The 15,171-nt window shown below is 35.9% G+C and overlaps 1 protein-coding gene across 2 annotated transcripts in view; it reads right to left on the bottom strand.

Moving 5' to 3' along the window:
* Positions 1-570: 570 nt before the first annotated feature.
* SPICE1 (spindle and centriole associated protein 1) overlaps positions 571-15,171 on the bottom strand; it is a 72,622-nt gene continuing 58,021 nt past the window's right edge. For both annotated transcript variants that reach the window (XM_072613984.1, XM_072613985.1), the window contains 4 exons: positions 12,792-12,963; positions 10,318-10,420; positions 3,405-3,492; positions 571-1,858 (listed from right to left, as the gene is read on the bottom strand). In XM_072613984.1, the coding sequence (XP_072470085.1) occupies positions 1,805-1,858; positions 3,405-3,492; positions 10,318-10,420; positions 12,792-12,963 (417 nt within the window). In that variant the 3' untranslated portion in view covers positions 571-1,804. The remainder of the gene's footprint in view (positions 1,859-3,404; positions 3,493-10,317; positions 10,421-12,791; positions 12,964-15,171) is intronic.

Here is a 15,171-nt window from a genome sequence, read left to right as displayed (position 1 = left end):
AATAATAGAAGTCTCTGGTATGGATCAAATACCTACTTACATACAGATAAATCAGAAAATGAAGAGATGAACTACCACTCTTATCTATTGTTTGTTATTAATTATGAGGACTAGTTCAGTGACTATATTGGTAGAGAGAACTCCTGGATGAAGAAACTTCCTCTACCAATGCAGGTTTGCACATTCTCTCCAGCTCATCATCTTAGAGAGTTTCCTAGGACACTGAGAGATTGAGTGATTTGACCAGGGTCACACAGCCAGCAGGCATCAGAGATGAATCTTGAATCCAGATCTTCCTGGCCTGGAGGCTAGCTCTTTATATAGCAGGTCATGTTGTCTCTCATTCTCAGGGATATATGAATTTTACTTTTGTTATTTGTCAGGAGGGAAGTGACATGAACATAGTGGATACTAATGGCTACCATAAAATCCTGGGCTCAGACGAACCAGAAACTAAAATTAGACAATGAACCACTGGAAAACAAAAAGCAGAGTAAGAGAATGAATTCATTGATGAAGATGAGTTGTATCATTCTTCAGAGGTACAAAAAAGGGATGAGACTAAAAAGGTTTATGACTCAGATTGGGATAACATTTATTAAGGTACCAATTACACACAGTTCAATGCCAGTTAAAACAAAAGACTGAATAAGGATGGAAGACAAGCAAATTATACATATGGTTTCATGGAAATATATTCAGTATTTCTTGAGGAAATAATTTCCATTTCTCCCAATGAGAATGAGAAATAAATAAAAGCAACAAGAAAATACAGGCTGAATTAGTCAATCTTTAAGAAAAAAAGCAGGAATATTTTAAAAAGCAAGTTCTCAAGAGAACTCAATGCTTAACCTATCCAGGAACCTGCAAAAGTACTTACCTATACTGAGTTTGCTTAATGTCCCACAATGGCCTCTTTTAAGATAACACAGAGAAGGAATCATTTTAAACCATAATCTCTTTTTCAGCTACCAGATCTAGAATTAACTCATTACAAATGCTCTTAGACACTTAGTAGCTTATTAACACAGGTACTGCTGGAATAGTTAACATAAAAATTTAAGATGCAAATTACTATGATTTCTTTATTTAAAATTTACTGCTCACCATTATAGATAAAAATTTACATTTAAAAAACACATAAGCATATTCTATAATATACACAACTATTCTCACCTATTGAAAAACAGAAACACACTCACACATCCATTTCAAAAAATAACTAAATAAACAAGTGCTCAAAAAAAATGAGAGAAAGCAGTGACTTCCAAAGCAGTAAGTCTGAAACCAAGAAGATGTTAAAAAATTTTTCCATACGTCAGTAATTGTACTCAAACCAGAGAGAAAACTTTTATTACGCAGATTGACCCATAGCAACTCTGTTCTTTAGGAAGAAAATTAAAAGATGTCAAAGATGACATTTATTATGTGACCAAAAACAGGAATTCAACTTGTTGCAGGTACAAATATCAGTTTTTTTAATCGAATGAGAAATTTTAAAAGGCTTGTGATGTCTTCAACTTGGTTCCTCAAAGGAAATGACTGGAATGTGATACTTTAATTCCCCAATTGTCAAGTTTCTATTCAGAAGGGCTGTTTCTTAAATAGGTATTCTTTCAAAAGGTCAACATTCAAAATAAATGCAGAAATACGATAAATGTTTTACTTCTGTCCACCAGAAGAAATGATGCAGTTTTTTGTGTGCTAATTAAAGGAATAACATGGAAAGGCAGAGGGGCTGGGAAATGGAAGTTCGTGAAGAAAATATTTAAAAATAAAAAAGATCTGCAAAACATGACTTCATTTATGTCACATGTGTGGAGAGAGCAAACCAGCCTTCTTCTCTTTGCTTCTCAACCTGTTGAATATAGAGGCAGAGAGAATTTAGATAAATTATCTAAAGAGTCTTACAACATACAGGAAACCACTCAATTTTCAGAGATTAGAATAAGCAAGTTATCATACATCATATCAGACAATCAAATTTTAACTGCAGTTGCTACTGCCCAAAACTTTTATTCTCTACTAAAAAAAGTGATTGTCAAATAAAATATCCTGGAGAAGGAACAGAGAATCCCTTCACTTGGGAATCTTGAGGTTTGTTTTATGTTGGGGTGTAAGCTCAGTTTTCACGTGAACGGTTTCGGGCAGGTAAAAGTGAGGGCTTCTAGACCTCAGAGCTCTCACTAGGCCCCCCAGGAACAGCTGGGGACTGAGGGTGAAACACGAGCTATCTTGTATTTCCACCTCTTCTCAGTGGACACTTGCTGGGGAGAGCATCCCACCCTTGAGATTGGGCCGTGGTCTGAGCACACCTGTTGTTAATTAGCTAAGGGCTGAGAGCACGCAGGGCATTCACATGCAAACTATGTGGCTGGGAGAGCTTAAGTAGGGACAGGAAAGCCTGAGGGCCTTCTTCTTGCTGCAGGGTCCCCTCTGGGGGTCCCTTCCTTCTTCCACTCCTGTTTTCTTGCTGTATGATCCTTGCCCCTTGGGAGGAGGAGGGTTCCTTTCTCCTGGGGAAGAATTCGCCCTGCATATGGATACGTACCTAAGACCCTGAATAAAGCCTAACCCTTGTTTGACTCTGGAAAGTCTCTTCTCTCCATATGTTTACCCAGTTGGCCACCAAAGACCTGGGTAAGGTGAGAAGACTTGGGTAGCCCATCGGCCTCTAGGCCGAACAGTTTTATTTTTGTTTTTAAAGACTGATCTGTGTAACTATATCATGGACACAAACTAACAAGAAGGAAAAGAAGTAACGTTCTCCTACTTCAGGAAATAGGGATAAATTACACAAGTTACCTGCAACACTTCGCTAACACACAGGAAAAACAAAATCCAGTCTTAGTGGTATGAGGCAACTAAGGTGCACTTACACATCTACCTGTTAGATTCTAACATTTATGAAAGTACTTAGTTTCTATATTATTTATTTTTGGATCATACCTATGATTTCACTGGAGGATTTCAGTACTAGGAATTTACCACAGAGGAAACTTTCTCTGCCATTGCAAAATTGGTACCTGCACAGCAATGAGTTGTCTGAGGCATAAAAAGATTAGTTAAATTACTTGACCTGGCATTATATGTCAGAAACAGGATATAAGAAGATTCCTAGTGATTCTTCCTCAGAAAGGATTATCAGAGATAGAAAATCTGATTTGTTGACACTGAAAAGTATCTGGACTTAACAGAAGTTTTTAAATATATTACAAGACATTAAACTTATATGTGTTTCTATAGCAGAATGAGACAGATGAAAAATACTCAGTAACATCCATCCTTTAAGCCAGGGCTTCTTAAACTTTTTCCACTAATCCCTCCCCCGTGGTCACATCCCAACACCATAGCATAAATATGATAGGAACAGCAAAGCATTGCAGTTACTTTTCTTCACGCACCTTTGTCCTCTGACTGAGAGGTGTAAATCTTCCACTGCCTGAAGTGGTATTTAATGGGGAGCAGGAATAACTGGCAGCACCTGAAGATCTAGTCATGAAGAAGAAAAAACGAGAAAGCTGTCATATTCAACACTCAAAATTTGTGTAAAATTATTAAGATATTGGAATGTGGCACAAAGATCACAATGAAACTTTAACTGCAAGAGTTGTAGTTATTTTGGAGGAAACCATTTTCCTTCTAATCTACCGTTTTCTCTTCTAAATCTGTCTTCATTGATTTTTATCCAGGCAAAAACTTTTCCCCTTCTTGGATCTATGATTTCTTCAGCATTTAGGGAGAAATTTCCTTCTACCAAGACACACCACCTCTGAAACCTCAGTCTCAGAGAACTGCCTAAGGCACTAAGAAGTTAACTGATTTGCCCAGAGCCAGACAACCAGGATGTGTCAGAGACTGGACTAGACCAGACTCCAATGTAAGTCAACAAGTATTTATGTGTAGGGCAGGCTACTAAATGCTGGCAATACAAAGAAAGCGGACAGGGGGAACTTCCTGCTTCCAAGAAACTTACAGTGTAATGAAAAAGACAACTTACAAATGTGTGATGAATATATATACAGGATAAATTGGAAATAATATCAGAGGGAAGGCACTAAGGGTGCAAAGGGTAAACAGAACTGACTTGGGAGTTCACATAGCTTTCTATCCATATACCAGGCTTCCTTTCAATTTCATGAAACCAAAGTTGTTTATTTTGTCTCTTCTGATCTTCTTTCCCTTATTTAGTTAACAAATCTTTCCCAAATTATTGCCATGACATACACCTGATATCATCCTCATGTTTTTAACTGTATGAATTGTTATATTAATATCATGCATCCATTTTAAACTTAAAAAGACACGTAGTTTAAGTTGTCAATCTAAACTTAACTTCTAACAAAATGCTTTTCAGCTTTAGGCAGTAATCAAAGGCAGTCCTTTCTCTGGTAATGTATGCTTTTGAGTTCATCAAACTGAAGTATGATTATTTTCAATTGTTGTTTCTTACCTAGTCTATTCCAACTGAGCTATTTTTATTTTTTAACCTATACCAAATACTTTGATTACCACTGCTTTATAATACAGTTTGAAGTCTAGAAGTGTTACGCGCATGAGCTTGGGCTTTTAGAATGTCTTTGGTTTTAAAAATGAATTTTGTTATTATTCTAACTCTAAAAATGTAATTTGATTCTATATATTATATACCTAATCTGTTTCACTGCTCAACCTCTTTTTCTTATCCAGCACCAAATTACTTTTAACAATCACATCTTTGGAGTAGTTTGAGATCTGGTACTTCTAGGCTCCCCTCCCACTTTTTGCAATAATTTTCTGAATATTTTTTACCATTTGTCCCTGCAAATGTCTTTTATTATTATTTCTTTTAGACCTACAAAAGAATCCTTTGGTATTCTCAATGGTGTAGTATGAATAAGAAAATTAATTTAGGTAGTAAGGTATTTCCATGTCTATAACATATTGGCTCACGTTGCTCATGAACAATGGATAGTTCTCTAATAGTTTCGATATCTTTATTTGTGTAAAGACTTTTGTAATTATATTCCTATAGTTCCTGAGTGTGTCTTGATAGGCTGACTCCCAAGTATTTTATGCTTTGACCAATAATTTTAAATGTGATTTCTCTTTCTAGCTTCCTGTAGGATTTTGTTAGTAATATACAGAAATGTTGATGATTTATATCCTAAAACTTTGCTCAAGTTGTTGTTTCGGTTAAGTTTTCTAGTTTCCCTATGATTCTCTAAGTAAACCATTATACTGCTACAGCTAGCATTTCTAGCACTGTATTGAATAGTAATGGTGATAATGGACATCCATGCTTTACTCTTGAAGTTAATAGAAAGGTCTTTAATATATTGCCTTTACAGATAATAGTACTTCTTGGATTTAGATAGATAGTACAGAGAGATTGAGCACAGGGACAGATTAGGTACATAATATATAGAAGCAAATGAGTATAGAACCCTAGAGCAGGACAGTCCCAAAGAGCCTAGCCTTTGACAAGAACTCACTATTCAACAAAAACTACTGGGGGAAGTGGAAAGAAAAAAGGTACAGATCAACATCTCACACAGTTATTCTAAGAGAAATTCCAAATAGCTTGGTTGGTTATTGGTTGCTGTCCTTCATCTTCGAAGATGACCAAAATGACATCATTATTGTAAAGTGAAATTTCAGGTGTCTGGCTTATCAGACCAATACGAGCTCAGAATGCTCTACTACAGGTTGGGCACAGATAGTCCATTTGAATATTTGGGGTGGATATCCCAAACTTGTGCATCCTGCGTTTACTTTGTGCTGTCTCAATTCTGCTTTGCTCAAAGAGCACAGCACCTTTTCTTATGTAAACATGCCATGCTGAGCAGTCCTGTGCCAGTGTTTCCCATGTTGAACAATCAAATCCAAAGTTCTTGAGAGTGTCCTTGTATCGTTTCTTCAGGCCACTCTATGATCACCTGCCTCATGCAAGTTCTCCATAAAATAGTCTTTTTGGCAAGTGTACATTTTGCATTCGAACAAAGAGGCCAGCCCATCAGAGTTCTGTTCTCTGAAGCATAGTCTGAATACCTGGCAGTTCAGCTCGAGCAAGGACTTCAGTGTCTGGTACCTTATCATGTCAGATGATCCTCAGAATCTTCCTAAGACAGTTCAAATGGAAGCGATTCAGTTTCCTGGCATGGCGCTAATAGACTGTCCATGTTTCACAGGCATACAACAATGAAGTCAGCACAATGGCTCTGCAGACCTTCAATTTGGTAGTCAGTCTAATACCTCTTCTCTCCCAAACCTTTCTTCAGAGCCTCCCAAACCCAGAGAGAGACTTTCTCTCTGCCCTTTCCAAATAGGTACATAAAAAGAGTAATATAAACAAATTACAAGAACAAGGGAGAAATTAACTGTCATGTATGGGAAGAGTTCATGACCAAACAGGAATAGTATCACAAATGGTAACAAAATTAAAAAGTTTTTACATAAACAAAACCAATTCAAGCTAAAATTACAGGAGATGCTGGTAAGTGAGAAAAAATCTTAGAACAAGATTCTCTGATAAGTCTCATTTCTAAGACATATAGGGAACTGCTTTAAATTTATAAGATTAAGAGCCATTCCCTAATGGAAAAATGGTCAAAGGATATAAAACTGGCAGTTTTCAGGGGGAAAATTCAAGTTATCAACAAATATATGAAAAAAATGCTCTAAAATCACTAATAATTATGCAAATTAAAGCAACTCTTAGGTACCATTTCAAACTTTTATTGGCTAAGATTTCCAAAAAAGGAAAAGGAGCATGGGAAAACAGGAACATTAATGCACAATTGGTGGAGCTATGAACTGGTTAGGTCATTCCAGAAAACAATCTGAAACTATGCTCCCAAACTGACTTAACTGTGTATGTCCTTTAACCCAGCAATATAACTATTAGGTTTTATCCCAAACATCAAAGAAGAAGGAGAGGGACCCATATATACAAAAATATTAATAGGAACTCTTTTTTTGGTAGCAAAGAATTGGAAACTGAGAAGGCTGGGGAACGGCTGAACAAGCTGATATATGAATATACTACTGTGCTGCAAGAAATGTTTAAGGGGGATAGTTTCAAAAAAACTTGGGAATACTTATATAAACTGATGCAGAGTGAAGTGAGAAAAGCCAGGGGAACAATTTATACATATCAACAATATTTTAAAGACAAACAATTTTGAAAAACTTGAAAACTCTGATCAAAATCATGACCAACCACAACTCCAGAGGGCCCAGGATGAAACATGCTACCTACTACTTGGCAGACAGTTCAGAATGAGGCATATCTTATTTTGACAGGGCCAAAGCAGGGATTTGTTTTGTTTGACTATACATGTTTATAACAGAAGTTTTTCTTGCTTTCTCAATGTTAAAGGGAGCTGAAGGGGAAGAGGTGAGAAAATCAGGATGACCTTCATTTAAAAAAATAATAATTAAAAAAAGGTTTTTTTTAAAGAATGAAAAAGATCACCAATGCTACTATCACCCAAAAAAGAAGTGACTGTGAAAGCATCAACAAGTACCAATAGGAGCTTTCTAATTGTTACAAAATCTTTGATCTATGCATGCAATTAAGTATATCCCAAATGTAAATATAGGAAGGATACAGGCAGCCTCTTGCAGATAACATTTTGTAGCACACTAGAGCTTCACAGTTATATAAGTGACAGCCCAAAGAACATTCTATGTCTACATTTTTTATTACACACACACACACACACACACACACACACACACACACACACACACACACACACACACACACACACACACACACACACCTACCACCACCACCACAACAACAATAAAAACAACAAACAAACCCACCAACATTTGGTTTTGGCAAAGTAAAACACTGCCTTAAAGGCTCTTCTCCAACAAGGTATTTCAAGATCACACAAGATTATTGGACAAAAGCAATTACAGGGGTAACTTTGTTCAAAAACCTTGAATATCATTATCAGTGATGAAGCAAGGGGATATGTTTCCTAAAAGTGTTTCCTAGTATCTGAGAGGCTGTCCTGTATAAAGTTCAAATGAAAAAAAGGATTTCCTATAGAAGTGACTTTAAGGTTTTCCAGATGCTCTTGTTTGCAGAGGACATTGTGATGAATGCATCAAATCCTAAAAGATTTAAAAGCTTTTTCAATTATATCCATAGATATTCAAAAGAGATTGGTTTAGTAATCCATACAAAAGTTCAAGTGCATAGAGAATGCTTATGAATGGGAAATGACATATATAGCTGGATGGGGCAGTCATTAAATTAATTTATTGAGACATATATACATACATCTGAATTGAAAATTAAATAGAAAGATGGAAAGAGGCTAGCTTTTATTTGGAAAGCTGCCCAGCACTCAGAATGACTACAAACTGTCCCCCATCAAAGAAATTCACCTTTAGGAGACACTTACATGTCTGCAGGAGTAGACTGGAAGAATCTCACAGAATGAGAATCTACATGCAGACTATGATCTACACTGGTATACAGAGTCAGCTTATCAATAAACTCACAGGTATACTGAAGTATCAAAATAACATCATCAATCCAATACTTTCTTTCCATTCTGAATCGATTCTTCAGAAAACATGGCAATTACTCAATCTCAGAACACTTAAATATTTTAAAAAAAGATAATTAGAAAAGAACCCCCTTGCCTTTATTTTAGGAATACTTAGTAGTTATAGTTTCAAAATTTCTTTAACATCATGCTCTGCTTTTATGCACATTAAGTTTATATCATTAAGGACTCTTGTTTATATTCAGATTATTATAGAACCTTGCAATAATAAGCATTCATTCAACAAATATTTATTAAACACATTAAAACAACATAGCTGATATCTTGAACTGCAAATGTTGCTAACTGCAAATGAGAATGTAGATAAGTCCTCTGTAATTATAATACTACACAAATGTGAATTGACATAAAAACAATAATTGTATTAAAAAATATCAATAATAAATAGAATTATACCTACAGAGAAACCTAATAATCACTTGGAATGAGTTTCACTTTATACTACTAGGGAGAAACAATAAATTCTGAATTTGAATTTGTCTTCATGACTTCCATTTCACAATACTTTTGTAATATTTTATAATCTTTCTTTCTTTCTTTAGCATTTTACCATTTCAAAAAATTTTCAAACCCATTAGCTATTTCCAAATCCATTCTATGAAGTCCTGACAGATTTGTTAGAAAACTCTGCTTTAAAGGCAAAGACCAATAATAATTCTGTTACTTCTCTACAAAGTCCTGTAACATCAGTTTCATAATAACTAAATTATCATAATTTGTAACACTTTTTATGTTGGATAATTTCCCTCAAAGATTATTTTATGGGGAAAAGATCCATTTAAGGTAGAAAAAGCAAAGCACTTCCAACAGCTCTACTGAATATACCAATCTAAATATGATGGTCTTACAGGTCCTAATATAATTATAAAGTAATGAAACTGATTTCACAAGCCACAATAGTTATTTTACAATCATTTTTCACATAGTCTTGAAGCCTGGAACACTGAATTTTCTTGGGTTTCTTATGACAGTACCTTCCAAACCAACTCAAAACTTTATGGAAATGGAAAACTATCTGTAGGCTTAGAGGAATAAAAACAATATTATCTGAATAAAAACTGCACTGAAACTAGTATCAATAGCAAATTTCTAAAATAAAACAAAAAAGGCCTTCAACAGTTAAAGGCAGAAAATACCAAACAAAATACAAAATTCTTAGTGTCAGGATATATTTTAGAATAATGGCACTATCCTCATATCTGAGATAATTTTATATGCTATAATCAAAGTTTTTAATAATAAAAGTTGAACCAAATGTATTTTAAAATTGTTTTTAAATTGTAGGTAAGTTAAAGATTATTACATAAAGAACTTGGTCAAATTCTGTAAAAAACATACCTTTATGGTTCCTAACTTTAGCAAATTTCCTTCAAACAACATATTTGCATTTAATTTTTGTTTGAAGAGAAAAAGATGATAACATGTCTAGATGAGCCCAGGTTCTTTACAGTGTATAACTGTGTATGGTTACCTCCTTCCAGTCAATAAAGCATTAGTTTCACTTAAACAGTGGGGTGGAGGGAACTGTTCCTTCTTCTGATTCCACTTCTCTCTGGAGTTTCTTGATACTCAAAGTCCTTTCACACTCAATTTTGGTTTGGTCCTGACCTCTTTTCTTCTCTTTATCCAAGTAATCAACCCTCCCACCTAGAACTAAATCAGACTGCAAATACCTTATCATAAAGAGCTGTACAAAGTGCCTCTCGTGTTTGGGGGGTTTAATAAATATTTATTTACAATAACGTACCTTCTTACATTCATCCCACTGGCAGGAGAAACAGTATTGCCTTTTGAGTCCTCCGCACCTTCTGCCCCTGGAATAGACACTTCAATTGTCCTCTTTCCACCTTCTAGAAAATAAAATATTAGTTCCATTAATCTTCTGTTTTAAAAAAAATCATTCAATTTTGTTTTTGTCTTGCTGAAATCTATAGATTAGCAGTCATTTTGCTCAGTTTCTTTTTATTTTTGACAATTATGGCCCACAGATACACCTGAGTTATTAGAAAATGAAATTGTGAAACAAAAATAATGTAGTTTTTGCTGTTAGTAACATAACATCCTGGTAAAGTGAGACCCACACAATCAGAAACTTTCTAGTAACAGATATCCTGATAAAACTTTTAAAAGTAATAAATGGAAAAAAGGGAGTGCCTACAAGAAACCCAAAGAAGTCTTCAATCAAAAGTCACATATACATATCTGAAGTTTTCAGACAAAAAAGAGCTTCAGATGCTTCTTTGAAGAGTTTAACATTTGTTAAGTAAGAAAAAGAGCTTAGGAAGTAAAAGGTAATCAGAATTTTACTCTTCGACTTGGAAGAAATATTGGGTTATCAAAGACTATTCCAGAAAAATGTAAACTTCTCCAGGTGAAAATGCTTCAAGAATGAGCTTAGTAATGTCTGTTGTCCAAACACCAGTATGGCTAAATTTGGAAAGGCTCCTTACCAAGCTGTGAATATAAGCTAATGAGCATTTTATCTGGGTCCCAAAATAGACAAGAGCTGTGACCTGCATCAGTGGATGGAGTGTCCAGATTGATAATGTCCTCTACGCACTAAAATATTTAAATTAGACAACTTTTAAACAGATGTACTGGGACATTTTACTACATACATCAGTTAACTGTACCAGAATAGAAGCTTCCTGAGGATAAGGACAGTAACTTAACTAAACTCTATCTCCCTTGGGATGTGGCACAATGCCCTGCAAACAGTTAGTGCTTAAAAAATCTACCAACTGAACTCTAATTAAAAAGAGATTATGCCACACTAAAGCAAGTTGACTTGCTATTCATAAATGTAATCAAAGTAAGATTCCCTTTATCTCAGCATGTATTTTTTTAATAGGCAACAAGGAATGCTCTGTTACTTAGATGATCTGTCATCCTCTCAAACTCACTATGTCCAAAATTGAGTTCATTTATCATATTCTTCTTCATGCTTGTTCCCTCCAAAAAAAGTACAGTTTCTATCCCCAACTACCAAATTTCTTCAATGAAATCATCATCCTTAAAGTCCTCCAAGAGAAAAACTCTTTCTTTCATATCTGAAATCGAAGACATGTCATTCATAATATTCCCTTTCCTCTATTTGACACTCACTAGCTGGGTGACCTTGGGCAAATCCCAGTTGCCTCATCCTGGGTCATCTCCCGTCATCCTGAGGAATATCAGGTCACTGGATTCAGATGGCTCTGGAGGACAAGTGAGGCTGGTGACCTGCACAGCCGTCCTCCCTCACTCAAAACAAAGTCAAGTGCAAGTCATGTCATCATTTCTCTGATGGCACAGTCTTCTCTGGCAACAAAGGGCGAACACACACTATCTTAATATGAACCCTGATGACCATATCTAGTGTGTGCTGGCCAGCAGTCATATCTCTTTGTCCAATCATCTGTCACGTAACAGATTTTTCTAAAACACCACTTTCTCCATGTTAAATCCTTCTGCTCAAAAATTCATAATTCTTTCCTATTATCTACTGAATCAAATCTATCCTCTTTTCTACCTAGTTTTTAAGATCCTCCATAAACTATTCCCACTCTCCATATCCAAACTCGTTTTTTATCACATATAGAACCTGCCACAGTTTGGCAGGTTCAGTCACTGCTACCTCAGCATCTGTGATGATGCTGTTCTCCCTGTCTAAAATGTTATTGCTTTCCATGACCTATCTACGTCCTTTCCATCCTTCTAGGTACAGTTCAAACTATGCCTTCTACACACACACACACACACACCCTAAAGAATATACAGATCCTAAAAATATATGTATGCACATACATATATTATATAACTTAAGTAAAATTCTTTAAAAGACTTATTAAATTTGTAAAACTGTAAATTATATAAAATTATAAATCCTAAAGTATATGTAACTATGCTTATATTAATGTGTAACATATACATATATGTATATTATGTATTCCATATGTACACTTATATAAATATATATATTCTACATGCCTATTTCTACATCTCCTATGTGTATGGATGTTCACATACACATAAACATACACAGATATATAGTATATATGGGTATATACAATGAACCATTCCTAACTGTAACTTCTACATTTGCAAATGACATCATTTCATTCAATATAATGCACAATGTGACCCTAACGATTCCCCCCCCCCATTAAACTTCAGCCTTATATTCATGTTAATTATTCATCTACTGCTCTTAGTCCTAGCTTTTTAAACCACAATACCCACCAGTCCATGCTGTTAGAGGGGAATCTGATGGAGGGGAAGGATTCAAACAGACAAGTTTTTGCTGTTCTATTAACTGCAGCAGTTTCCCACGAGCCTCCATGCTCTGACGGTTCAGTTCTGCTATTCGTTCCTCCATGCTGTTTGGTGTTTGTGGTTGCACTGCTGGAAAAGTCTTTAAAGAAAAGAAATCAAAAACTCAATTATACAATCTTTCAGCGTTTTATGTACACCAGCTTCTTTCCTCATAAAAACTACTTACTAAATTCATGATCTCTATAAACCTGTAGAACCAAAATAAGAGCAGAATTTCATATGTGCAATTAGAAACGCTTGCCTATAGCTATGGAATTTTACTTCTTCTAGTGATGGCATTGTATAAGCTCTTCTCCCTTTGAATGCATTTTTATGAGACTTGAAATATGTACCAGCAACAAGACCATTCCATTTAGCTTCTCCTTTTATGGAGAATGAGGCTAACAAAGCTTATACTGTTCATCATAGCTTCTCCAGAAAATTTCCTAACCTACAGAGATGTAATGTTAATTAGAGTTAAAGATCTCCCCCATCCATTAATAGGCCTCAGATACCTTTTGTTAATCTCTAATGAGGCACTGGGTCACAAAGGTCATACCCTCCAGCTCTGAAAAGTGTATATATACTCTGAGATAAGGTTTTACTTTGGGACTACTTTTTGGAAGAGGGTTCATGTGCCAGATAAGACTCTGGGTAGCCATTAAGAAGCCCAGATGTTGGTGCTTCTCTCTCTGGTAATTATGTATGTACGTAATGATCAGACAGCTGGATCTGTCTGTTGCTCTGTGATGTATGTATTGTTTATGGTCAGATAGTTGGAAGCCCTGTCTGTTGGTCTTTATTTCTCTGCTTGTATTTTCTGTATACGTGATTAAAGTAGATTGCTGACCCCTCACAAGTTGCTTTCTGGCCCTCCTGTGTGTGCTGGGGTGTGTGTTGCTACAAGAGAACAACTGTCTTGATTTAATAAAAACAGAACTTAGCACCAACCCTTAAAGGGCTGAGGGAGAAGACATTCTCATAGAGAGTTTATTTCAGTAAACAAACGCATTACGTATGAGAGTTCAATAACTCGCCACAAAGTAGTCGCTCCCTAGATGCAATCTCTACCTAGCTAATTTAAACAGTACAGATAGCAAAACTTTCTATATGCCCTAAGTCAGGCTACATTGAGATTCGAAAGCTTAAAAGCAGTCCAGAGACTTCAGGCATTTGCTCACATTGTGTACTATGGGAACAGCTTTCAAGTTAAACTTCAACAGTTTCCTTGAAACTATTTATCAAATTGTTTCAATCTATCCCTCTTTACCAACCTACAATTACTAACATATATCCTAACACACTGCAAGAGGGTAGTAGACACATATAGTGAAAGGAGCAAGGAAGTAGTAGTTGGCAAGGAAGTAACTATACATTCTATACAGGGATGCTCTGGCAATATTTTAACACATATGTATCAGAACCTCTCAATTGTTTCATAAACAGATGTTGCCCCTGGTGAGGAAAGAAGAGAAATACAAATAGAGATCACTAATTCATAGCCTATTTCCATTAACAGAATAGTAAGACTGAAAAAAGTATGAAATTAGGAAGTATTCTTGGTCATGGTAAAAGAACAAATGAAGATTCTCAACTGCAGTGTGACTCTGCAAGTATATAGTAATCACAAAAAGCAATAGCAGCAAATTTAAGCAGGCCCAGGGCAGTGCCAGCGGCAGTGGTGGCTGCTTCTGGAGCTCTCTGCCTATAGATAGTAGGGAAATCAAGCAACTAAACTGGGTCAGAGTCCTGGGTGGCGGTTCTGGGACAAGAAGGAGTGCTAATGTGTGGTGGGGCTGGTGGCAGCTGTGGAGAGAGAATTCTACTTGCAAATCCAGGGTGGAAAAGAGTGCTTGTGGTTGGTCATAGGCCAGAGTGCAGGCTAGGAAAGGAGTAAACAACTCTCCTTTGATCATACCACTTTGGAGAAGCCGAGAATTTACAAGTCTCTGGAGATATCTCTGAGAGCAGCTGCACAAAGCCTCTGAAACTTGAGGCAGTGCACCCTCCACTTAACAAGAAGCTCAGAAGTCAAGTAATTTTCCCTCAAGTAATTGAAGGGAAATGACCAAAAGTGGGAAAAAAAAATAAGACTGTAGAAGGTTACTTTCTTGGTGAAAAGGTATTTTCTCACAATGAGGAAGATCAAAGCATATAACTGGAAGAAGACAGAAAAATCAAGGATTCTATGTCCAAAGCCTCCAACAAAAATATGAAATGGTCTCAGGCCACAGAAGAGCTCAAAAAGGATTTTGAAAATCAAGTAAGAGAAGTAGAGCAAAAATTAGGAAGAGAAATGAGAGCGAAC

This window comes from Notamacropus eugenii, chromosome 5, assembly GCF_028372415.1.
Source record: "Notamacropus eugenii isolate mMacEug1 chromosome 5, mMacEug1.pri_v2, whole genome shotgun sequence".
Taxonomy (NCBI): Eukaryota; Metazoa; Chordata; class Mammalia; order Diprotodontia; family Macropodidae; genus Notamacropus; species Notamacropus eugenii.
The sequence above is the reverse complement of the archived record's forward strand: the minus strand, read 5'-3'. Positions and strand labels throughout refer to the sequence as shown.